The 24,461-nt window shown below is 43.3% G+C and overlaps 1 protein-coding gene across 13 annotated transcripts in view; it reads left to right on the forward strand.

The window, feature by feature from the left end:
• Positions 1–24,461, forward strand: part of LOC309578709 (ankyrin repeat and KH domain-containing protein 1-like) — a gene marked incomplete at its 3' end in the record, with an annotated part of 101,328 nt that overhangs the window by 64,199 nt on the left and 12,668 nt on the right. For all 13 annotated transcript variants that reach the window (XM_082291509.1, XM_082291504.1, XM_082291510.1 and 10 more), the window contains 16 exons: positions 6,576–6,721; positions 6,834–6,945; positions 7,703–7,848; positions 9,317–9,459; positions 10,276–10,489; positions 11,710–11,885; positions 12,685–12,847; positions 13,931–14,026; positions 14,324–14,440; positions 15,457–15,631; positions 15,984–16,437; positions 16,868–16,945; positions 19,073–19,219; positions 20,650–20,760; positions 22,313–22,462; positions 22,767–24,382. In XM_082291509.1, coding sequence (XP_082147635.1) covers positions 6,576–6,721; positions 6,834–6,945; positions 7,703–7,848; positions 9,317–9,459; positions 10,276–10,489; positions 11,710–11,885; positions 12,685–12,847; positions 13,931–14,026; positions 14,324–14,440; positions 15,457–15,631; positions 15,984–16,437; positions 16,868–16,945; positions 19,073–19,219; positions 20,650–20,760; positions 22,313–22,462; positions 22,767–24,382 — 4,044 coding nt within the window. The remainder of the gene's footprint in view (positions 1–6,575; positions 6,722–6,833; positions 6,946–7,702; positions 7,849–9,316; positions 9,460–10,275; positions 10,490–11,709; positions 11,886–12,684; positions 12,848–13,930; positions 14,027–14,323; positions 14,441–15,456; positions 15,632–15,983; positions 16,438–16,867; positions 16,946–19,072; positions 19,220–20,649; positions 20,761–22,312; positions 22,463–22,766; positions 24,383–24,461) is intronic.

Consider the following 24,461-nt stretch of genomic DNA (forward strand, 5'->3'; position numbering starts at 1 on the left):
CAAAGTGCAAAACTTCCTGTACTGGACATCTATTTTAGCCCCTTTGGCCTCATCTGTTTCTGTGCTTCTTTAAAAAGCCTCATCATGAGTAATTAGTAGTGCCCATTAGGAAACCCAAAAGTGTGACAGATTTATATCTTCTGTAGAATTTTCTGTGCAGGCTTATCAGTGACTTTCTTCAATGTGGTAGCCATCTCTAGAAAAAGCCAAATTATTGTCACTTTTATGGACAAACACGTCCCTCTCCTTGCTGCTGGAGCTTAAGCACAGCCTGGAATCCACGCACAACCGCTCCGTTCTGTGATGGCTTGTGTTTGCAGAATCCCTGCTAAACCCCAAGCGTTGTACAGGAATATCTGCTCATTAGATGTTCCACATGGCAAAAACATGTCCTGTTAGCTGGATGAAAAGCAAAAACCCCAGCATCCTTCCACGTGTTGGTACGGTGTGAAGAGGAATGGGAATGCCCACACGTCAGGTTGTGTGAATCCCCTTGTGCAAAAACAGGGATCACTTTGGGTGACTTCATTTCGTGGACTTGACTAGGATTGAGGTTTGCTGCTGGAGGTATGTAGGATATAGCCAGTGTTGTTTGGTCTGTAGTTTCTTTTTATTCAGTGTTTTTCAACTTTTCTTTGTACCTTGTGCCTGTCCCCCTGCCCATTATTTTCCTGTCTGTCTCCCCTGCCCCTCCCGTTTCGTAGTCGCTGCCATGTCCTCTGAAGTTCACATCAAGGCTGTAGAAGTGTGCAGTGAGATCTTTGGCCAGCCATTCCTGGGAGCCTTTGGAATGGTAATTGCATCAAGCTCATGCAAGTCAAAACTACTTGTGACTTTGCAACCTCCCATGGAACCCAGAGTTGGTGGAGTAGTGGGGTGGTTGGATCAGCTCCCGTCCTCTCCTCAGTGTAATTCCAGTTGTTTTATAGAGCATTGGTCTTAGTTCTCCCTGTTCTGGCATGGCAAGCCTCCCTCCCTGCTCTGTGGTGCTCTTCAGAATACTCAGCCAACATTAAAACATTCTCAATTTTTATTACTCAGGATTTTAGTACTAGAGTGTGTAAGGAGGAAAATTTGAATGGGTAATGCAAAACATAATCAAAAAGGGATTAATCTTTGGAGTAGTTGTTGTTGCTGAGAGTTGAACGTGTCTGGCACAAAGCCATGGAGTCTGTACCCTCTCGTGGTCAACAGCTCATTCTACAGCCACAAACTCAGTGTCCCCACTGTGAAAAGTGCTGCAGTCCAGCTGAGTGTGAGAACTGTGCTGTGGGAAAAAAGATTGCAAACAACCAGAAAAACTATCATCTTAAAAATAACTTTTAAAAGTGAATAGGCATTGGTTTGTTTTTTGAAAGCAGCTACTGGTTTTGCTAAGTAATTAAAGGCATTTTTTGCTAAGACATGAGATTTACTTTTTTAAAAATCACTACAAATAGCACCTTCTTCTGCATTAGAAACTACATTTACAGAAATGCAACTTGAGGAGACTTTAGCTGTTGAGTTCCAGAGGCTTCTGCAAAAATGTATTGATGTTGCTTTATTGAAATATGTTTTCTTCTGAAATTCATAGTTTTCTTTCACTTCCCTCCAAAACAAATTGTCGGAAGATATTTTTCTCACTTTGTAAATCCAGACAGTGTAAAAGTGACCCCATGTAAATTATAATCCTACTATATCTCAGATTTATACCTGTGTAAAAACAAACTGTGAATTTATCTACTCATACTCCGAACTCTTTGATCCATATCTAAAATGCACTTTTTCCACAAACTTGCGCATTAGTCCTTAATTTTATAAAGACATTTTGAGCAATAAAAACTGTTACAAGATTTGATTTTTACATGCCTGCTGCAGATGCCAGGTAAAATGGTTCAGGGGCTTGTGCCTGGGAAGCCTGGCTCTTAGGGATCTTGTGTCCTGCACTCGGGGTGTCATTGAGGGGTCCCCTTGATCCCACTACTGGAGCTGCAGTGATGGTAGTGAGTGACTCTGGGTTTAGAAGAGGTATTAATATTTTTATTCCTGCTGAGTATTCCAGTTTTGATGGGGACTGCTTCAGAAGAACAGAAATTATTTTTCCCCCTGCCCTGAAATACCTTTTACTGTTGCTCTTACCAGTGGTGATATCCAGAGGAGGCCACAGAGATGCTCCAGGGGCTGGAACCTTTCTGCTCTGCAGCCAGGCTGGGAGATGGGGGTGTTCACCTGGAGAAGAGAAGGCTCAGGGGAGACCTCAGAGCCCCTGCCAGTGCCTAAAGGGGCTCCAAGTGAGGGACTTTGGACAAGGGCCTGGAGGGAGAGGACAAGAGGGAGTGGATTCCTGCTGCCAGAGGGCAGGGTTAGATGGGATACTGGGAAGAAATTCCTCCCTGTGAGGGTGATGAGGCCCTGAGGTTGCCCAGAGAAGCTGTGGCTGCCCCTGCATCTCTGGAAGTGTCCAAGGCCAGGTTGGACAGGGTTTGGAGCAACCTGGGACGGTGGAAGATGTCCCTGCCCGTGGCAGGGGGTGGAATGAGATGAGCTTTAAGGTTCCTTCCAACCCAAACCATGCTGGGATTCTATGATGTAGGAGGCAAATTTTTCCAAGGCTCAGTTATAAGTAAGAACTTCAATTTCTATGAAGCTACAAATTTGTATTTTGCTGACCAGTTTAACAGTGACAGTGTAGACAGATGGAGTATTTATCTTCTGCTGGGAGAATGCCTCAGGTGTGAGGTGTTCAGGTGGTGGATGTCAAGGTGCAAAGTGTCAGTGAGTCATGGCACACGTCCCCTCTTTCATAAAGCTACGCAGAAGTAACCGAGTACCTTTTGGAAGGACGGCTAAAACCTAAAAATGAAGCTGCTCTTTCCACTCCAGAATGTTTTTGTTGTAATGGAGTTTTATTTAGACACTCTGATGCAAAAATCTTGCACCTAGTAGTACATTACAGGTGTGACTTAGTCAGAATTTTAACCAGGTTTACAAAAGAGACAGAGACATGGTGCAGTTTAGAGTGGGAAAGCAATAAATTAATTTGGAACACAGCTATCATTTCTGTTGCTCAGTATCTATTTGGTTTCTTGGACCCTCTTGCATATTTGGAGTTTCATTTCAGTTCACCTTCTGCATTTACCATAGTAAATTTCTTAGTTGTAGTATCTGAATTGAGGCTTTTTTCTGATAGGGTATTAAAGATGAGGAACTTACTTTTCTGTGTTGCTGGGGTTTGTCTCTGGTTGGAATATTTACATTTCTCTTTGTTTTGCTCAGTGGTATTTCTAGTCAAGAGACTTGTGTGTGCTTTTCTGTCTCGCTCTCGTCCTGTGAGCTGATATTTCTAAACTGAAATTTCAGGTGTGTTCTGAGAAACTTTGTTCTGACATCTGGTTGTAGTTGGTGATACAGACTTATGGTATTTTAAGGTAAGGATTTGGAAGGTGACATCTGAGTTACTGTGTTGAGAATTGGTGTTTGGAGTAAAACTGGTTGCCAGGACAATCTATAGAGGGAGGAATGGTGGCCGATGAAAGGAGCTGCAGTTACCAATGTGCAAAAGCCTCTGCAGTAGCAGGTTACTGAGAAGCTGCCTGGTCAGGCTGAAAGGCTGCTCAGGCTTGAAAAAGGATGGTTCTCTCTGTCCTGAAAATCCCAGTTCCTTCGAGGAAAGGGGAACTCAAACCTAATTCCAGTATTCCTGACTGCCAATGCTCGTGTCATCACAGCGGTTGGGTAGCCACAGTTTCAGCCTACAGCTGAAATCTCATCCAGACCTGCTTGCTCCAGGTACTGTCAATGCTCCAGAGTTGTACTTGGATAAAATACCAAGTTCTTGCTTTCTTTTGTTTTACTCATGTTTCCTTTGATATTTTTTTGTAACTTTGAAAATAGTCATCCATGTCTTTAAAGACTAGCATTCAGCTTCCAACTCGTACTAAGACAGACCCTTTGGAACATTGCTAACCCTTTGTAGAACTTGGGAAACCTGGAGTTTGTCATGTGCAGGATAATTTTTTTCTAAATGCAAGTCTTTTGAGTATTGAAGTCTATGGACACGTCTAAAACCTCTGTCACAAAATTGGTATTTCCTTGGAGTCAAGGGCAAGCAGTGTCAGTGCTGCTTTCACTGCTAAGCTGTGGTACCACAGATGTTCCATGTTAATGCCACATTGGAACCATTGCTGCAAGGTCATTTTCCAGTTAAAAATCTGTATTTTGCTGTGTAACTTGAGCTGAGATAAATCAGCCCCATGAAATGGAGGCAGAAGTTCTCAGGCTTTTTTTGCTGCACAGAGCACAAATTATGCTGCTGCTCTATGGGCCCAGCTTGCCAGCCACACTGAAGAAGTAAAAAATAGCATTTAGAAAAATCCTGCCATTTTGTAAACTCAGCAGTTATAGAGGGGGTGATTAGTTGGTGGGTGTTGTAGGAATATTTGTTAGATTTTATTTTAAACCAGATTTTAGGGTATCAATGCAGGGTTTATGTTCATTTCTACTGCCTTTGGTGTTCTCTGTCATGTTTAACATTATTACTGTGCACATGAAGTGCTTAGTGCACACTCGTATGTTTCAAACACATGATGAAAATCTAAAGTATGTGAGAAATACTTTGATATTTTCAGTCATGGTTGTGAAATACAGAGAATTTGTGAAACCTGTGACAGCAATACTGAATATATTACTTTAAGACCCTTAAGCTGGCTCCAGTGGAGTCCTTCTGCACACCCTGCTCTGCATGCACAGCACATGCATGTGGGTTTGCGTTGTAGTTGCAAGATCAGAAGAAATTGAGCTGGTGTCTTCCACGAGGAAGGACCAGCTTGACTTAACATAAGTCCTTAACAGGGTGATATGGTGTCTGTATTTTGGAAGGAGTAATCTGTAGAAATCCAGTTATTATCTTGCACTTCAGTGCATTAAGCAAGAAAACAATCGTATTGCATTAATTAATGCTCATTTGCTGCTATAAGTGATAATCCATAGTGAGCAGATGAAGGTGGGAGGTTTTGTATTTGAAACTTTTAATACAAATCTGGTTTGCTCACGAAGGCTGTAACAGGAATTCAGATCTGGTACTTCATTGCTTAAATGTGGTGACCAAATGTTAATGCTGATTTTGCCTATGCACCAAGGAGAATGCTTTGCTTAAAAGTACAGCTGAAAATGGAACCTCCCCAAATTTCAGTGAACCTCCCTTGCCATGTTTCCAGAACCCAGTGACCCATATTCCCGTGCTTCAGTCTGTGTTTACTTTGTCAGGCACTGGCAGCTCTATAGGCTGAGTTAGTGGTATTAATGGTCATGTTGGGGCTTTTTCTATGACTTTTCTATCTACACCATTTTCCTGTAAGTAATTGCTGGTGTGTAATCTGTCAATGGAATGAGGAAGGTTGAGCTGGGAAAGGTTTGCAAAATTTTTTCTCTGAGTCATACACAGGTTTGAGTTCATCCTTCCTCTTCCCTAAACGCTTGGACAAAAGCAAAATGCTGCTGCTTGTTTCTTACCTGTAGCTGTCAGTGTTTTCCTTCAGTTGCTTCTTCCAGGAATACTGCTAAATACTGTGTGTTTTGGAATAACTAAAGCTCACTGCGTGTTCCAGCTGATGAGGCTGCACAATGGAGACGTTTGGCAATCCAGCAGTGACAATACTTGTCAAATCCAGCTGCTCTATGAGCAGAGATTACTGAAGCTAAAGCACACATGGAGCTAGTGTGTAGGTGTGTTAGACCTTTGTGGCAGGTAATCCCTGCTGATTACAGGGATCCGGGCTTTACTTAGACTCTCATCAGGTTCCAGAAGCAAGCAGGAGCCCTGGCCCTGCAGTGGATATGTCCAGGGAGATTTCTCTGCTTGTTGATTTAAAACTAGGTGGAAAAAAATCTGATGCTCAGTTGTTAATTTTTTTATTGTTATTTTTTTTAAAAAAAGCAGATAAAATTGTGTTCCTTGTGTCCCCGAGCAATGCTGGATCTTCAGGATGACATCTTTTACAGGCTGTGTATCAATCAGAATAAATTTTAGGGAGCACAGAGTTTTCAGCTTTCTTATTTTTGTTGACTGCCCCCTCCTGTCTGCTTCCCTTCCACTTTTCTGGGTTGGTTTAACTCTGAGACATGATTAATAGTGTGAATTGCTGTCAGTCATCTTGCTCTGAAAACTTTCTCTGGAGGCTAAGTGTGCACTAACCTTTATGTGAAAAATTTTGGGATTCCAGGATAAGACTATGTTTTTAACCATTAGGTTTGTGTGTTAGTGATAAACAATTTGCCTGCTTAAACTGAGCATATGATTGAACTCTTTTTAACAGTGAAGGTTACAATTAGAAAAGGGTAACTAATCACCTTCATAATTCACACTTGTAATGCATACAGACTAATTCATAAAATTGTTTTCTAACTTATCACAGTTTGGAGATGATGCTTACACTGTTTAACTGCCGGAAAGCTGCTTTTTGTTTTTAGGAACATTCAATTTGTTTCCCCCATTACTGTTTTGATGTTAGACCATTGCAGTTTTATGGGGCTTAATATTTTTCATATTAAATGGCACATTCCTGAGAGTGGATTAATAACCTGGTGTTTGTTTTCAGCTGTGAATAGCAGAGTGCCCAGCGGCTCCACAAGCTCCTCACACACTACCGAGTCTCCGACGCCCGAGCCCTGCCCGCAGGCAGCGAGCAGTGTGCCCTCGCAGTCCGTGCTCCCCATGTATCCATCAGTGGACATCGATGCACATGTGAGTAATCGATGTTAGCTTTGAGTGGATCTAGTACTGTTGAAGAAATACTAAAATCCTCTTTGTTTTTAATTTCTGAATACCTGCTTCTTTTTCTTTGCTATCTGCAAAGACTGAAAGTAATCACGACACTGCGCTGACCCTCGCGTGTGCGGGAGGGCACGAGGAACTTGTGTCTGTGCTGATCGCACGTGGTGCCAATATTGAACACAGAGACAAGAAGGGTAAGTGAAAGCCAGAACACAGTTTGACCATGAGCTACAGCTGGAAACAGTGAATTTCAAAATGGGAGCTTCATTCTTGCACTTCACATTGTAGCATTGGTCATACAAAGCCAGTGAGCTTCTGTCTGCACCTGAGTGGGATCTTAAGCAGATTTGTGAACCATGAGGTACTTCTGTCCTTATGACTTGTCCTCTACAAATGACCTCAGCAAGCTGGATAGAGGAGGTGATGGGGGTAACCATCCAATCTTGGCTGACAGAGCTGAAGGGTGGCAGTTGTCAAGTTGGGTATCGTTGTTCTCAGGGACAGAGTTCAGCAAAATCTCACATCTTTTAGAGCTGAGAGAACCAAACCACCATGCCACGTGCATTGGAGCTCATACTGACCACTGGCAATCAGCAACACACACAGGGCAGATGTGGTCACTGGTTGGACCTTTATTAAACAGTAATTAAGCAGAAAGCTGTGACTTCTCCAAGGAGAGGACTTGGTTGGAACTTAATCCAAACTGGTCACTTCAAGCACTGTTTAGATTTCTTTTGAAGAGCCTTTGGCTGGAATCAGAACCTCGATGTGACAGGGTTGGAAGAGAGTTGGGAAAGGCTCTGAGACTGTGGCATCCACCAGGAAACCCCCAGTCTGTGGGAGAGACATGATCAATAAGAAGTCATTGTGAATTAACCCATTTGTGAATTTCTGCTCCTTAATAACACGAGGTACTCAGGTTTGCTTTTTAATGCAATCTCATGTTACTAGGTTTTACGCCTTTGATTCTGGCTGCAACTGCTGGACATGTTGGTGTCGTGGAAATTCTTCTGGACAAAGGTGGGGATATAGAAGCACAGTCCGAGCGCACAAAGGATACTCCGCTTTCCTTGGCATGCTCCGGTGGACGCCAGGAGGTACAGATGTGTCCTCAAAGGGCTTGAGTTGTTACTTGAAGATAGGTTTTTTTGTTCAGTGTTGGGTTTCTTCTGTTGATGGTACATCTTAGTTTTTTTTCTGGAAGGTTTTTCACCTGTTTAAGTGTAGCTAATTTAAGGCTTTTTCCTCTTCCAAGAAAGAAAGAAGAAATGTCAGACTTGTTTCTTCTCTCCCTTGCCTATCCCAGTTTTGTTAGTTAATGGTCATGGTCACTTGTGATAACTTGTGGTATTTCTTCAGTCAGTGTATCCTCACAGGGTAGGTACCTCTGTGAAGGAGGCAGATATTTATTGAGTAACTTTATTCACTGAGAACTTCCCTTACCCATCTTCCCTGTTCTCAAGCCCAAAACAGCCAGTGCAGGCACACAAGGACAGAAACTAGGATTTTGTGTGGGCAGTACATGGTTTTAGTGATAATACACAGGGCTGATAAGTGCAGATGCAATGCAGGACACGTACCAGTCTTTTAAGGATGTTTCAGAGCTCTGTCAGATTTGGTGTGTGTGGTGTTGTCCAAATAAGATTTGTTAAATCCTTCCTATTTCAGTCATGTGCATAGTACCTTAGAAGATGGCATGGAGATGGCCAAGAGCTCTGGAGTAGATTAATATAAGGATTAAAATAATTGGCCAAAACTGGAAAGTTTCCACTTTGCTTTTCAATTGCAGATCTTTAACAGTAAAAGTGCTTCTCATAAAAAAAGGCAAGATCAGCGTGGCCTGTAGCAGTAGCATTATATATTGAACAGCTGAGGTCTTCTGTTCTTCCTCTTTATTTTTTTTCTTTATCCCAGAATCTACCTCTTATGTTTCTGGCTTAGCAAGACAACCTTTTTTCTGGCTTGTTTGGAAATCACCTAGCTTATGTTAATAGTAAAATTAGGCCCACTGAAGTACAGTACATCACCAAAATGTTTTCATTTTCTTCCCTGTTATTTCTCTTAAGCAACTTCTGGTAGAGGAGTCCTTCCTCATCCTGGTTCCATTAACATCAGTTGCTCTGATTTTTACCACAGGTTTTTTTGGAAAGTTGATATAATACAGCTGGTCAAACTTGGCTCAAGTGTAATTTGAATTCAAGTTGTCAGATGAGTTTTTCTGAAAGAGATGCTCAAACATTGTGAGACATTATGGGAGTGGGGCAGATCTCTTGTTTGCAAACTTAAGATTCCCAGGAAGAGCTTCACTTTAAGGCCTTGCAGTTTTATTTAGGTAAAATAATCTTTCTGGTGGACAACTGCTCAGCTGCTGTGGTCATGGGCTGTGGGGGCTGTACAGAGATAGGGAAAAGTCAAGCAGAAGAGGGTGGAGGTTTTCCTATGGAATCTTGTCTGTTGACACGGGAAACTGGTAGCACATTAGAAAGTTTGTGATAACATCCTTTCACTCCCTGGATAATAGCAAAGGCCACAATATGTGTGTTAATACATGTCCTGTCTTTTCAGGTTGTTGATTTGCTGCTGGCCCGGGGAGCAAATAAAGAACACAGGAACGTGTCTGATTACACGCCGTTAAGCCTTGCTGCATCTGGTGGCTACGTTAACATCATCAAGATTCTTCTCAATGCTGGGGCAGAAATCAATTCCAGGTAATGTACCATGTGACCAGCTGAGCTGCAGCATGGCACAGGCACTCCCTGTTGGCTCCATCCTGAGGCACAGGTTGGAATCTCAGGTGCTTTCAGATCTCCTTACAACAGTCTTTCTACACTGATGACATCTTTTATGTTCATGTTATCTTAGTGCTTCTAAATTGCCTTTGACTATCACAGACTTCACCTGACTTATACCTAAGTTTTAAGGGATTAGAGTTTGCAAATCTATTATTTCCCTTTTCCACCATTCTCAGGTCTGGAAGTCAAACTATTTCCAATAGAACCATGTCAAGGAGGCAGCCAAAGTGCTCAGGGCAGCTCTGTGTTTGAAGATGTCTTTTTCAGGCAGAGGAACAAATTTACACAGCAGTGTCTCTTAGGCCTGCTCTCTATTCATTTTAAGAAAACTTACGTATATTCTAACACTGGATAGAGCAAGAGAACTCTTAACTAGGGAAAGTTCAAGCTGCAGCTGTGCTAGAAGCATGTTTTTCTTTGAAAAAATCAGATGTAGCCTCAATTTTAGTATATGAAGCTTAAGGCTTATGTCTGCTTTGGCCATCAAAATGTCTAACAGCTGAGATGTATTTTCCTTGTTTATAAATTGCAATTGTCTGTTGCATACAGTTCCTCTGGTGGTTTCTCCTAATCAGTTAAAAATGCTACTATTTTAGGTCAGTGCCTATATTTTGTGTAGGTTACATGTTCCTTTCCAACTTACAACAAAATACGTTGTTGCTCTTGGATACACTTCTATTTCCCAGAGCTGTTCTTTGGCTGTGGGCACTGCAGTTTGTTTCTTTCCCTTAGGACTGGCAGTAAGCTGGGGATTTCTCCTCTGATGTTGGCTGCTATGAATGGCCACGTCCCTGCCGTGAAGCTGCTGCTTGATATGGGCTCTGATATTAACGCCCAAATCGAGACCAACCGCAACACAGCCCTCACCCTGGCCTGCTTCCAGGGCCGGGCAGAGGTGGTCAGTCTGCTTTTGGACAGGAAGGCCAATGTCGAGCACAGGGCAAAGGTAAGTGGGGGACTTGCCTTTCCTTATGACTTACTGCCTCTGAGTCATCCAGTTTCTTCAAATTTTCCTGTAGCTTTGAGCCTCTCTGGGCTCAGAGGAGTTATTACATCAGAGCACTTAAATGTTCTGAAATAAGTTTGGTTTCTTTTAAAAAATAAAAAAGCATCAGTGATGATGAATTTTTTTGCATTAGGGAAAAGCTGACTGGTCCTTCTGAGTTTATAATGAAACTTAGATTGACTCTTGTCTAGACTTTTTCAGGTTTAAACTTGACGTGATACTCAGTAACAGAAGAGATACAGATATTTTTACGTGCAAGTGAAGTCTAGGCAGGAACAGAATAGTGTTACTTGTGATTCTCATATAGAACAGACGTCTTGTCTACAACAGAAGTAGTGCAGTCAAACTTTGTAAAGCTTTTACATTGCTGTAGAACCCATGGCTTCAGTACTGTGACCTTCTGTGCCTCTGAAATGCTCCACAGGTCCCATCCTTTGGTGCTCTGGGACAGCTTTGTGTCTCCTGCCATAAAGCAAGCTTAAAGCTTGTGTAGACAGCCAGACTGATTTCCCCAGCACAAAGGAATTTTTGGTAACTCCTAAGGCTGCTGAAATAATTGCTGTGTCTGTCTACCCCGCCTGCTTCTGGAATGACTGTGGCTGGAGAAAAGGGGATATGGATAAAAGCCAGCTCTCAAATGGTCAGTTGGGCATGTTAGCAGCTGGTGTAAGTTTTTTTAACAGTCTGACCTGGCAACTAAGTTGGGCCCAGATCAGTCTCAGTGCCAAGGGAGGCTAGAGAAAAGCTATAAAGCCAGTTTCTGAGTATTTTTGTAGAAACACTTGTGTCTTCATTTGAATCTGTTCTAACCTCTGTTGTAGAGATCTTGTTATATACTTTGCATTCGCTGTTGAGACAGGTATCTGGTGGTTCTTAGTCAACCGTTTGCTTGGGTTTGTATAAATCAAAGCCCAAGAGTGTTTGGGTTTTGGGTTGGTTTTGTTTGGTTGGTTTGTGTGTGGGTGTTTTGTTTTGTTGTTGGGGTTTTTTTTGGTTGGGTTTTTGGGGGTTTTTTTGAGGAAGAAACTGCTTGAAGTTAGGCTCCTAAACTAAATATAAGCAGCTAAATAAAAATCTGATTTCCCTTTGTAGGAATCATTTATGTCTTATCTGAAGTATATTGTACAGATTTCACAGAGTAACTCGTTCTCTTTGCACAGACTGGTCTCACGCCTCTGATGGAAGCAGCTTCAGGAGGCTATGCAGAGGTTGGAAGGGTTCTCCTTGATAAAGGAGCAGATGTGAATGCCCCACCTGTGCCTTCCTCAAGAGATACGGCTTTAACAATTGCAGCAGATAAGGGTCACTACAAGTTCTGCGAGCTCCTCATTAATCGGTAAATCATTTCTTCTCATTAAGTGTTTAAGGCCAGAGTGGGTGGGGCTCTGAGCAACCTGATCTCATGAGTGGCATCCCTGTCCGTGGCAAGGGGGTTGGAACAAGATGAGCTTTCAGGTTCCTTCCAACCCAAAGAATCTGTGACTAATGATTAGTGGCACATTTGTTCCGTATCTGTACTCCTCTGTGGCAAGGGTGCTCTTGTTTACATTATCTTGTGCACCTGAGAGCAAAGGGAATGGGAAGCTTTGAAAGTAGGATGGTTAATCTGTTCCCTACTCTTCAGGGTTGTCCTGGAATATCTCGCTTTTGCAGTGTTAATTAAGCAAAGCAGGCAGCTGGGACCAGAGGCAGGCAGACAGTGTCTGGCTTGGACAGCTTGTTTGTGTATGAATCCAGCAGCTCCCATGTGAGTGCTTCCTCACTGTCACTTGGGGGGCAAAGCCTGGAAGTAGCTCTTGAGCTTTTCAAGCATAATCCAGTGTGCTGCTAAAATCTGAAGGGGCTGCTTTGTCCTGTGGGTAGTCACCACACTGCTAGTTTAAAGGTTGCTGGTTGCATATCTCTGGTGCAGTAGGTGACATGAAATGAATGTTCATTTCTGTCAAGGAGGTTTAAATAATCCCTGTGTCACTCCCTGCAAATGAAACAGCAAATTTCAGGGACAGAATTTCTCATATCTTGCCACTATATTTCAGTTATTAAAGTTCTATATCCAGTTGCACTCTGATGTTTTGTGGTCTTGCTCTCTGACTTCCACCTTTACTCATCCCATTTCACTTGGTTTGTGTTTTTAGAGGGGCACACATTGATGTTCGGAACAAGAAAGGAAACACCCCACTGTGGCTGGCAGCTAATGGTGGGCACTACGATGTGGTCCAGCTGCTTGTACAAGCAGGAGCAGATGTGGATGCTGCAGATAATCGGAAAATTACCCCTCTTATGTCAGCATTTCGCAAGGTAAGAGACCAAGTTCTTTTATGTTTTCAAAACAGTGCCTCTCGTTTGGTCTTGAATCTGAATGCTTGGTTTTGCAAGAATCAAATATAATGTGGCAAAATTACTACTTGGATAAAATATCTGCTTCAAAGTCATAATTACTGTACTTCACACAGATCCAGTTTCTGAGGCTTGAAGAACTTTCTTCCATACATGATGTTAGCTTTATAATTTCCGGTTGTACACTGTGCAAAAACTTTGACTGTTTGAGGTTTCCATATTTCTGCAGTCTGTACTGTTCATTTCAATCCTGCTTTTGAGATGAACACAATGCCAGTCTGCAATAAGCTGTCCTGATTCCTTTGTGCTTCTCTTGTTCTGTTCCTAATCTGTTGTGATGGGACACTGTGTAGTTGGCTCTTTTGTCACCCACTGCCTTTTCTTCTTGGCAGGAAGAACATTGCTTTGTGATGGTTCCATCAGTTGTGGTGTTGGATGCAAGGAGCATAGCTGTGACAGAGGAATTTATTAACTGTAGCTGCTTTGCCTTTAACAAAATGGCAAATAAGTGTGCAGCTTTTCTGACAAACAGTGCTGAGCTTGCCCCTGCTTTCTCACTGCCTGGCTTTCACCCAACTTCAGAAGCAATAGTTGGGTGCTTTGTGTGGTTGCACAGTGGCAGCAGAGGAATGTGCTTGCCAGGATAACATTCAGGTGGCTCAGTTCCCTGAGCTGACTTAGCTTGTAATTGAACAATCTAAGTTAGCTCCATGGGGTGAGTGGCAGGAAAGTGATTGGGTGACAGATGGTGTCTAAAGAGGGTTGTCTCATGTCTTGGCTGTTACTAAAACCATGAAGATCTGCCTCTTGTCCTTGTATTTTAAAACAAAAAATAACTTGTGGAAGAGCTTGTTGGTGGCTTTGCTACCTTGAAGCAGAGCAGTGGCTGTGCCGTCAGCACTGAGCAAGCCAAACAGCAGCTTACCAGAAATGTTCTTGGTAATTTTCAGTCCTTGCATTGAGCTAAGAGATATCACGCCTGTATTTTGATGATGAATGTTGACAATTATATACAAAAGATTCGAATTTTCTTTGCTGTTCTAGGGGCATGTGAAAGTAGTTCAGTTCCTGGTGAAAGAAGTTAACCAGTTTCCTTCAGACATTGAGTGCATGCGCTACATAGCGACCATCACGGACAAGGTGAGTTGGACCTGGGGAGAAGACCCTGGCCTGAATTTCCAGAAAAAATATCCATGGGAAATTCTTAAGTATTCAAAAACTGAACATACACGTTTGCTCATATATGTCTGATTTGGAGATTGGTGCATGTCTCCTTTTTAGTACAGCACTTAAAAAGGAAATCAACATTTAGATCCTATTCTGTGGAATAGTTTGTATGTTTATGAATGGAGAGGAGCTAATCTCATGTTTGTAGAGCAAGCCTCGCTCCTCAGTTGTTGTTTATTACTGTGGTAGTAAGACAAGTTTGCATTTCAGGACCTGTTGAAAAAGTGTCACCAGTGTGTGGAGACAATTGTGAAAGCTAAAGACCAGCAGGCTGCAGAAGCCAATAAAAATGCAACTATACTGCTGAAGGAGCTAGACCTGGAAAAGGTGAGTAGAGCATTGCTGTTGTGCAGCAGTGTTTGAACTGTGTGTGAATCTCTAGGCTGAATTTCCTTTGGTGCTTCTTGGGGCAGTCAGTCTTCATGCTTGGACTGTATGTGTGTTCCTTCCCCTAATCTATCACACAAGTGAGGCATGTAATGAAGGTGACGAATTAGAACTGACTTCTGCTTCAGCCACTTCATTGTCCTTTCTAGGAAAGCTTGCACTTACCAATAGTTCCCTTAGGCAGTAGTTCTCTGGGATCACCTCATCACAGAGGACGTGTGAGTAAGGGAGGTCTCCAGTCTCATGGTGTGGTACATGGTGTGTTTCTATGTGTGTAAATCATAGTCCATAAGCATTTTATGGACTTCTGCTCAGGGGAGTTGAGCAGATAGTGGAAAAAATCCCCTTCTCCCTTTGCTGAGAATACTGTAAATTGTTCTGGAGTACCACACTCTTGAGTGGGCTCTCATAAATGAGGTTTTTACAGTTTTTGACATGTTCCACATTAGTTTATTAAATTTTCCAGGTTGTGGACTTGTTAAACACACATCAGCTGCTGTGCACAAACAATGCAGCAGATGACTGATTCCATATATATTTTTTTAAATGGTTAAAGTTAAAGCCATATTATATTAAATACTCTTTTGAGTACTGACTTTTGAATCAAAGATGTATACATCACACCAGAAATATCACTGAGCTTATTAAATGTTTGTTTGAGAAAGGACTGAGAGGATGAGAGATTTTTCTGGTTTTTCAGTAAAACTGTATTTTTTTAATACTTCTATTTTGGCTGTTACTTTGTTATCTTCCTTAGAAGTTTTGGGACCAGCTAGTCCTGTTGTTGCATAAGGTCTGCCCAGTTTCTGTGTGATGAGTCAGTATGTGCTGAAGTCATTCTAGTTCATTGTGCTCTCCTTTCTCCTTCCCCCCAGACTTCGAGAGAAGATCTGAATAATAAGTATAATTTAGTCTGTGTGAAAATGTTTAAATATGGCTTCTTTTCTCCTACACAGTCAAGAGAGGAGAGCAGAAAACAAGCTCTTGCAGCCAAAAGGGAGAAAAGAAAGGAAAAGAGAAAGAAGAAGAAAGAGGAACAAAAAAGAAAACAAGAAGAAGATGAAGAAAACAAGCCTAAGGAAACTCTGGAACTGCAAGAAGATGACGATGAAGAAGAAAACGATGATGAAGGTAAAGAGCAACTGTTTCTATGAACAATGCAGTTGTGGGGGTGCTGCCTTCTAACCATCAAGGTAAAGGACTCTGTTTGAAAGCTGGTCTCTCCTATTTGACAGTGTTGCATGGCTGCTGCCCTGGTTTTTCCCTCCATAGTCAGAGCTCCTGGCAAAACTCCTTTGCTCATTTTTTCACCCCCTCCTTCATTCACAAAAGTCTTTCACTCTTGGAGGATTTACAGCTGAATGTGGTGCAAGTAGTCTGACAGCTCAGCAAGGAGCATAACTTCAGCTGTAGTGTGTTCAGTGAGGGCACTGATTTCTCTGTTTTGTGGGTTCTGATTGTATGTAAACTGCTTTTCTTTCAGTGGAGCAAGAAGTTCCTATAGAGCCTCCAAGTGCAACTACTACAACTACAATTGGAATTTCTGCAACTTCAACTACATTCACAAATGCCTTCGGGAAAAAGAGAGCTAATGTGGTGACTACCCCCAGCACAAATAGAAAAAATAAGAAAAATAAAACAAAAGAGACTCCTCAGAATATGCAGATAATTTTGCCAGATCAGCATATATCTCTAGCACAGCAAAAAGCAGATAAAAATAAAATAAATGGAGAGCCAAGAGGTGGTGGTGCGAGTGGGAACAGTGATTCAGATAACTTGGATAGCACAGATTGCAATAGTGAAAGCAGCAGTGGAGGGAAAAGCCAAGAGCTGAACTTCACGATGGATACGAACTCCTCGGAGCGGCGCTATGCCTCACTGCTCATCCCCTCTCAGGAAGAAAAAAACAGCACCTCGGCTTCCAAAACACCAACGAGGTGAGACTGCCCTGTTGCTTCCCTGTTGTTTTACAAGGTTCCACCTATGCCAGTGTAAATTTTCTGTAGCTTAAGCTCTACACCAACTGTACCCTCCCAGAGCCTAGAGAGACTGAGGCTGCTTTATTTGCCTAGCTGTGTTAAGTTTGTTGAACATAACCTCTTTAAAATCTTGTAAGAAGAAGATTTTTTGGCATTGTTGGCTAGTTTTTAATACTACTTGAGCAAAATGGCCTTTTCTCTTTGCACTTTTTAAGCATCCGTGTTGCATTGTCAGCTTTGTTAGAATAGATCTTAAAGGGAATATGCTGAGAATTTAATAAGGAAGTGCCAGCTTTACTTACCCACGTACAGAAGTGGTCTTGTTACCTTTTGATTATTTCATGGTTTCATCATTAACTCATTTGACTTGCAATCTCTTTCTTTTAAGGAGAGAAGAAGTTGATGACTCCGAGCATTTCACCTGCCAGGTTGATGGCCAGTTTGATATAACCTTGTCAAGCCAGAGGTGAGAGTCAGAACAACTCAGGGAATGTACAGGGGCCACATGAATGGTTCAAAAGGTCATTCAATTGCCTGGGAATGTGCTGATAACTTTTACAACACCACTTTCTGAACTGGTCTGAATCAGAAAGCTTAGATCCCATGTGGGTCTGTAGTCTTTGTTTTTACATCTAAGCAGTACAGTTCGGATCCCCCATAGTTTTGTTTTCTCTTTCCATTTTCTGCACTGGCAGGAGAGGGCATGGAGGTTGATCTGCAGGACACTGGGCTGACTGAGAGGCCAGCTTCAATAAGAACACAAGACATTGTGGCATTAAGAAGGGCAGTGAGGCAGGGCTGTTGTCGGACTGATTGAGGTGCTTGTCTGGGAGTGGAAGGAGAGTTAGGATTTTTTCTTTTTCCTATTTTTCCCCACATCCAAGTTAGATGCAGAACGAATGGATTCATCAGCCCTTGTGATTAGAGGGTGTGTGTTTTGGGCTCCCACTTAAGAGCATTAGAAATTGGAATTGGTCTCTGTTCTGTTCTACAAACATAAATTGTTTCTGCCTTGGACCTTTCATCCAAGGTTTGCTGCAAGAGCCTTGGGGTCCTGTGCAGTTCCCTGCAGCAGGACAAGCTAAATTCATCCTTCTGACTCCTTGTTGGAGGTGGTTCTTCTGTTAGATAAAGTACACTGAGGAAGCAAGACAGTATGTAAACATCAAAATGGGGCTGGTATATTTATGAACTTCTGCAGGTGGCTTCTCTGGCCTGTGCACTAGGCAGACTTTGTCTGAAAATTATTGCTAAGTTTGCTCTTTCTGAATTCCTTTTTAGTCACAGACATGCTGATGACAATGATGCTGTAATTGAAACTGCAACTCAGACTGCATAATGATGCTCTTCTGAAAAATACCTAGCTATTTTCAGATAAAGCAGGCAAAAGTTTTAATTCTACTCTGGAATTTATATTCCCCGGTGGACTTTTTTCTTTTCTTTCATATGCATTTTCTTGTTTTCTTTGCCTCATTCTTGCAGTTTCCTGAGGACAAGTTCTCCAGAGAACTTGCAGATGCCTTGGCTAGGTGTATTATCAGAGAGCTAGAACTTACTAAGCTAAAGAGAGAAAATGCTGCCATCTTAAAAACCTCATTGTTTAATCTTTGCTTTTCATGTAATCCCCATGCTTGGGTTACTGAGATGTGGTGACATCTCTGAAGTTTGTATGAAATGTAGTATAAACAGTCTGCCTGTGAGAAGACACAGCAAACATAAATGCTGTAAAGAATGGGGAATAAAGTGGATGAATAAAAACTTGAATATAATAGAGGAGTGCTGCTTACCAAGAGAGCTGAAGCAGGAGGACCTCTACATTTTTGAGCTATGCTGTAATTTGCTGGTGGAATCACACAAGGCCAGGTTGTCAGTGACTGGTGAAGACTGCTGCCTGTTTCAGTGCTGCAGAGGAACTTGTGAGCTCCCAGTGCTGCTGTTTCCACCTCCATACAGACCAGTTAGGCCAACAAGAGATTGTCTGCTCGCTCTCCCTCTTTTTCTCTCTCACCCAGACTTTATATATCAATATATGATTGCTGGAGAAGTATTAGCACAGGTAACAATATCTGGCACCTGCTTCCAAATGATGCTGCTGCAACATAAATATACCATTATGCTCAAATACCTGTGTCTCAGTTACCCGTTCATAAAGTGGGGGGTGAGGGCTAGAACCACTTTATAGGAATCTGTGACAGAGCTAAAACCCAGGCATTTTCAAGTATTTAATAAGAAAGAGATACTATTACCAAAGTACCTGTTCTTAAAAAGCTATTTAAGAAGGGAGAACACAGTATAGACACATAATCAGGAGATGCCCAAGTGGCTGTGTACCACCTATTAAAACTGTTTTATACTGATGTCCTTAGTGCTTCTGATATTACTTCATTCAGTTTAACACTCTGCTTTCTGAAGGAAGGGTATAGACTGGACTAAAAGGTAAAAAACAAAACCCTCCCCAAAGTCACCCAACAGTTGCTCATGGTAGAAAATAAGAATGGAAACAGTTCATGCTATTAGTTTTAAGCTGCAGGAATGTAAACTGTATGCTGACATTTTATTCTGTAATTTGTAATCAGCACATTTCTGTTCCCAGACTTGATGGTGAAGGTCACTCGAATTCTTTGTCGACTACTTATAAGGCTGTTTCCCTGCCTCTGACCTCTCCAAATGTGAAGCTGAATCTGACCAGTCCAAAAAGAGGCCAGAAAAGAGAAGAAGGCTGGAAAGAAGTGGTTAGAAGGTAAAGACTTTAATACTATGTTTTAAAACTGTCTGTGAGCTTTTTAGCTTGTAAATTATTCTCAAATACAAAATGTCCAGCAAGATTATATAACTGAAGAATTAACTTACAAGAAAATCCTACCCCACTTTCTCTGGCAGTGCTGGGGAAACCAGCTGCAGCCCTAATTTGTAGTAGCTCCTCACTAACTTAATGTGAACGTGACGTAAACATCGTATTTGGCATGGGAAAATAAAGCAAACCTGTGATTTTAGTGGAGTAAAGGATGTGGGGACAAGATAAAAGGAGAAGGGAGCAGAGGGAGTGAAAAGCCCCACAGCAGATGATTGCCCATGAACTAAAGGCAGAATGGATGTGAGTAGATGAGAGGCAAATGATCCCTTCAGGGCCAAAATTCATTGTGCTTTGGCCAGTGACCTTGATCACTGATTCAATGGAAAATTGTGTCACCTTAAAATGAGTGCTTAGAGATATACAGTTAGATTTAAAGATTTGCTGTAAAGCAGTCTTTTCCTTTGAAAATTTGTTTGGTTTTGGTGTATGGCCATTAACACCCCAGTATCTCTTCTGTAACCTTTGTGTTGTCTACTGATTCTAACTAGAGTGATTGTCTGGCTTTGCTTTTTTTGTTCTCTTTATCAAAAAGGAATACAGCACAAACATACAGGTGTCAGATGCTTTGGGTGCACTTAGGAAGCCCTCCTGCTTTTGTGTTCTGCAATGGCAATGACCAGATGTGCTCATTTTGGAGAATTTTAGGCTATGTGCAAAGAACATAATTGTACAGAGGGCTTAGTGCATTTGGATTAGTGGAAGCCACAGACTGTTCTTAATAAAGGTTTAAAAGGCAGTTTAATATGAAAATTTATGTATTTGACCCCTTAGAGTTGGTTTGGTCTCTGCCTTTTGATGTGGTCACCAATGGGCTCTCCACAGTGACGTGGCCTTGTTGGGTGTGTGGTGGCAGCCTGGCCCCCAGCTGGGGAGTGGTGCAGGCAGGAACCCCTCAGACAGCCCTGGCTGCCCTCTGACCTGGGGCTGCTCCTGCTCTCCAGGGGCTCTCGAGTCTCTTTGGCTCAGCCCAAATGTTCGCGTGGGTGTCGCCTGCTCTTGTGTTGGTCATGGCAGTGTTCTCGACATGGCATCCAGAACCTGCCCTATCCGCTTTGCTGAGGAATCAGGCCCTGTGCCATAAGGAATATTCCATACAGCGTTCTGCACCGGTGTTTGCTGTGCCCTGACTGATGGAAGTGTGTCCTGCCAAAGAGCGTTGTTGGTGACTGTAGATGCGCGGGTGCAGTGCCCTCCCTCTACTAAAGTCTCTCCTGGTGTCAACAAGAATTCTTCTTCCCTCTCCCTGTGAGTGACCCCCAGCTAGAAGAGATGTCTATCAAAGTAACCAATGCAAACATCCCTTCTGCCCCTGACAGGCAAGTGGGCAGAGTTTTGAAAGACCCTCCCCCCAGCAACACTCTGCAGCCAACACCAATTGAGCAATTTCAGCTGCAGAGAGGAGGGCGCTGCTGTTCTGGAGCAAAAAGGTACTTTTTGAGACACTTTTCTAGGTCAAAACCATCAGCCTTGGGAGGGAGGGAGGGAGGGAAATGGCTGTGGATGATGGGTGGGAGGGCATTGGGCACTGGGGTGGGCTCTCCTGGAAGAGAAATGCCTCTTTGAGTGGTTGCCAGAGGTCCCCAGTGGGCTGAGGTGGAAGCAGACCAAGGTACAGTCAGGAGCCTGTGAGCAATACAGGTGTTCTTGAAACTTAGGTGATGATGGAGCTCTGGTTTGGGGAGGGAGTGACTGTGATGTTTGTCTTGAGAGGGGAGCCTTGGAAGTGGAGGTGGGGAAAGAAACCCAAAGCATGAAACAGCCTTAGGATAGAGCTGGGCGCATGCACTGGGGGTTCTGGGGATGGGAAGGGCTGTAGTGTGCTGTCCTGGCTGGAATGGAGGAAAGAAAAAACACCTTGGTGAAAGCAACATAAGCTGTTGCTTTCAAACATTTCCACGTGTTTAGATGTTTAAAATAAAACAGGTTTCCTCAAAGTCCTGTTAAGTGACAAACAATTCCCTGAGGATCAAGTTACTTACTAGTTTCCAAGATTGGAATAGCTGGGTGAAGCTGGCAGCTTTTCCAGCGGGTGGTGGGGATCTGTACCACATTCAGAGGCACCTGCACCTGGGACTGCAATGGTTTCTCAAACCCCTTTGAATTCCCTGTAACTGTTCAGCATTGAGCCAGTGCACATCAGTAGCAACCCTCAAAGCAGCTTTGGGTGCAAGAAGTCCAACACACCTTAAAGTCTGGGGACAGTGGTGGCCCAGAGACCTCAGCTGAGGTCTGCCTGCAAACAGAGCTTGTGTTCAGACACTTCCCAATACTGTGTGCTTGCTCTGACCCACCAGTACCATGTGAATCAGGAAAACCCTGAACTGACTGACTTTGGTGGCAGTGTTGTGGCCTGACAGTGAGCCTGCTCCTGCAAGTTCAGGCTGCCATCACAGGGGCTTCCAGCGGCTCCCTAAATCTCAGCACTGCACATCTTCACCTGCTTTCACCCACCATTGTTTATCGGTGACACTGCACTTCCAGATCTTGAGGTCTGAAGGAGGTGGATACAAAAAGTTGTGGATGCAGGTGGTATTACAGAGCTGATCACTGGGAAAACACTGGAAAGCCACTTTCTCCTTGCTATAAACAGTCAAAGTAGCTAAGCCATGGGTTTTTATGTTAGAAGCAGCACTGCTTATGCAAATTCAGGTTGATAAGCTAAGGATTTGTCTCACTTTGGAGAGGTACCCAAGATAAAATAAAATCCAAAAGTGGTTCTGAAGTAGTGTGAGGCTCATATAGTTGTGTTACAATAGTGGTGGAATAAATGCTAGTGGAGAATCCTTGTCAGGTACTGAGGATGATGAGTACTTTGAGTGGGGGACTTTAAAAGGGGCTCCAAAGCGTGAAAAAAGGATCAGCAGAAAACCACTTACTGCCCTTAAGAATATTACTGCAGCCACTGTTAGACAGTAAAGGGGTTTTGTCTGTCTTTGAAGTCTGAATGCATTTCACAGATTTCTGATCTTTGTGATATAGGTCAAAGAAATTATCAGTCCCAGCTTCTGTCGTATCTAGAATAATGGGAAGAGGTGGGTGCAACATCACAGCAATTCAAGATGTCACTGGTGCCCACATTGATGTTGATAAGCAAAAAGATAAGAATGGAGAGAGAATGATCACTATAAGGTACAGTATCTGAAAATGAAAGTCTTGAGTTAGTCCACAGTGTCATTTATTGAAGAGTTTGTTTGCTTTCTACGGCAGGATCTATTTAGCTTCTTTGTTCTAGAATAGAACATACATTCCTGCTGCCAAGATATGCTGACAGTCGACTTCAGAAATAATCCTTAAGATACACAGAAGTCAAGGAATAACTTGCTGCACTGAACTTACAGTAGACTTACAGATCAGTGTAAGATTGAGGCTACGGAACGTTGCGCGAAGTGAGGTTTCCTTTAGCAAAAGATAAATCTGTTTGTGTTTACTCTAGGGGCGGTACAGAGTCCACGCGATACGCAGTGCAACTCATCAATGCCCTTATTCAAGATCCTGCCAAGGAACTGGAAGACTTGATTCCTAAAACTCATATAAGAACACCTGCTTCGAGTACCAAATCAATCCATGCAAACTTTTCATCTGGAGTCAGCACTGCGACTGCTTCCAACAAGAACTCGTTTCCTCTCGGAGCACCGCCCCTGGTCACATCGCAGTCATCAACACTATCTACTTTCCAGCCTCCTAACAAACTAAACAAGAATGTCCCAGCGAACGTGCGCTCATCTTTTCCGGTGTCTCTTCCTCTCGCTTATTCTCACCCTCATTTTGCCTTGCTGGCTGCCCAAACTATGCAACAGATCCGGCACCCTCGCTTACCTATGGCCCAATTTGGAGGAACCTTTTCACCTTCACCGAACACTTGGGGACCATTCCCGGTGAGACCAGTTAACCCTGGCAGCACAAACAGCTCTCCAAAGCATAATAGTTCGAGTCGTGTAGGTAGTCAGAATGGAAACGTTTTGCAGACGGAGTCTCCTGGATTAACAACGTCCAGTTGTCCCGTTACCGTCTCGTCTGTACCTGCTTCCACCCAGCCGCTGTGCGTGACCAGTAACCGGACTCCCTCCTCGGTCAGGAAGCAGCTCTTTGCCTGCGTCCCCAAGACGAGCGCTGCAGCAACAGCCATCTCAACTGTGACGAGCACCTGTAGCACTCTGCCCTCAGCTTCCTCTGCCCCCCCAAACAACGGGCAAGTGCCCACAGCGTTTCTGCCATCCACTGCTCCGCAAGCGCAGCATTCCGCCCTGAAAGCGGACTCGTTCTCGGCTGTCTCAGCACCCAAGGAGAAGGTGTCGACCCCCGAGCAGCCACCCACAAGCACGGGCACACCAGCTTCAGTCGCAAGCAGTTGCAGTGTGTCAGCCAGCAGCAGCTCAGGAGGCACCGAAACGCGCCCAGCGAGCAGCCCCGCACCGCTCAACAACGCCCAAGATGAAATACTGCCAACCAGCATGTCTGAGATCAGCCCTTCCATGTCGATGCCTTTTTCATCCAGCTCAGAAACTGCTCCTTTAAGTTTAGCATCGCCCAGGTCAGTTGTTGCAGATAATCAGGACAACAGTAACTTACCTCAAGTAGCTGTACCAGCACCTCGAGTTACTCACAGGATGCAGTCCAGAGGTTCTTTCTATTCAGTGGTACCAAATGCAAACCTCCATCAAGATCCTCAGTCTATTTTTGTTACGAATCAAGTTCCTTTAACACCTTCTCAAGGTCCACCTGCTGCAGTGCAGCTTTCGTCAGCCATGAACGTTATGAACGGTTCTCAGATGCACATTAACCCAGCAAACAAATCATTGCCTCCTGCCTTTGGGCCAGCAACGCTCTTCAATCACTTTAGTAGTCTTTTTGATAGCAACCAGGTGCCAGCTAACCAAGCATGGGGAGACTGTCCACTCTCTACCCGAGCAGCAGCTGACCCGTCTTTCACTGTTCAGTCTACCTTTCTGAGTAACTCTGTGCTAGGACATGTGGAAAACGTCCATCCCGACAACTCCAAGGCTCCTGGTTTCAGGCCACCTTCCCAACGGGTTTCAACTAGTCCTGTAGGTAAGTCATTAAGAGCATGCACTGGACAAAATTATTTCTTCAGCCATTGCACTTTGATCATCATAGTGGTGGAGAAGTA

Source organism: Coloeus monedula (genome assembly GCF_965178545.1).
Source record: "Coloeus monedula genome assembly, chromosome: 15".
NCBI classification, from domain to species: domain Eukaryota; kingdom Metazoa; phylum Chordata; class Aves; order Passeriformes; family Corvidae; genus Coloeus; species Coloeus monedula.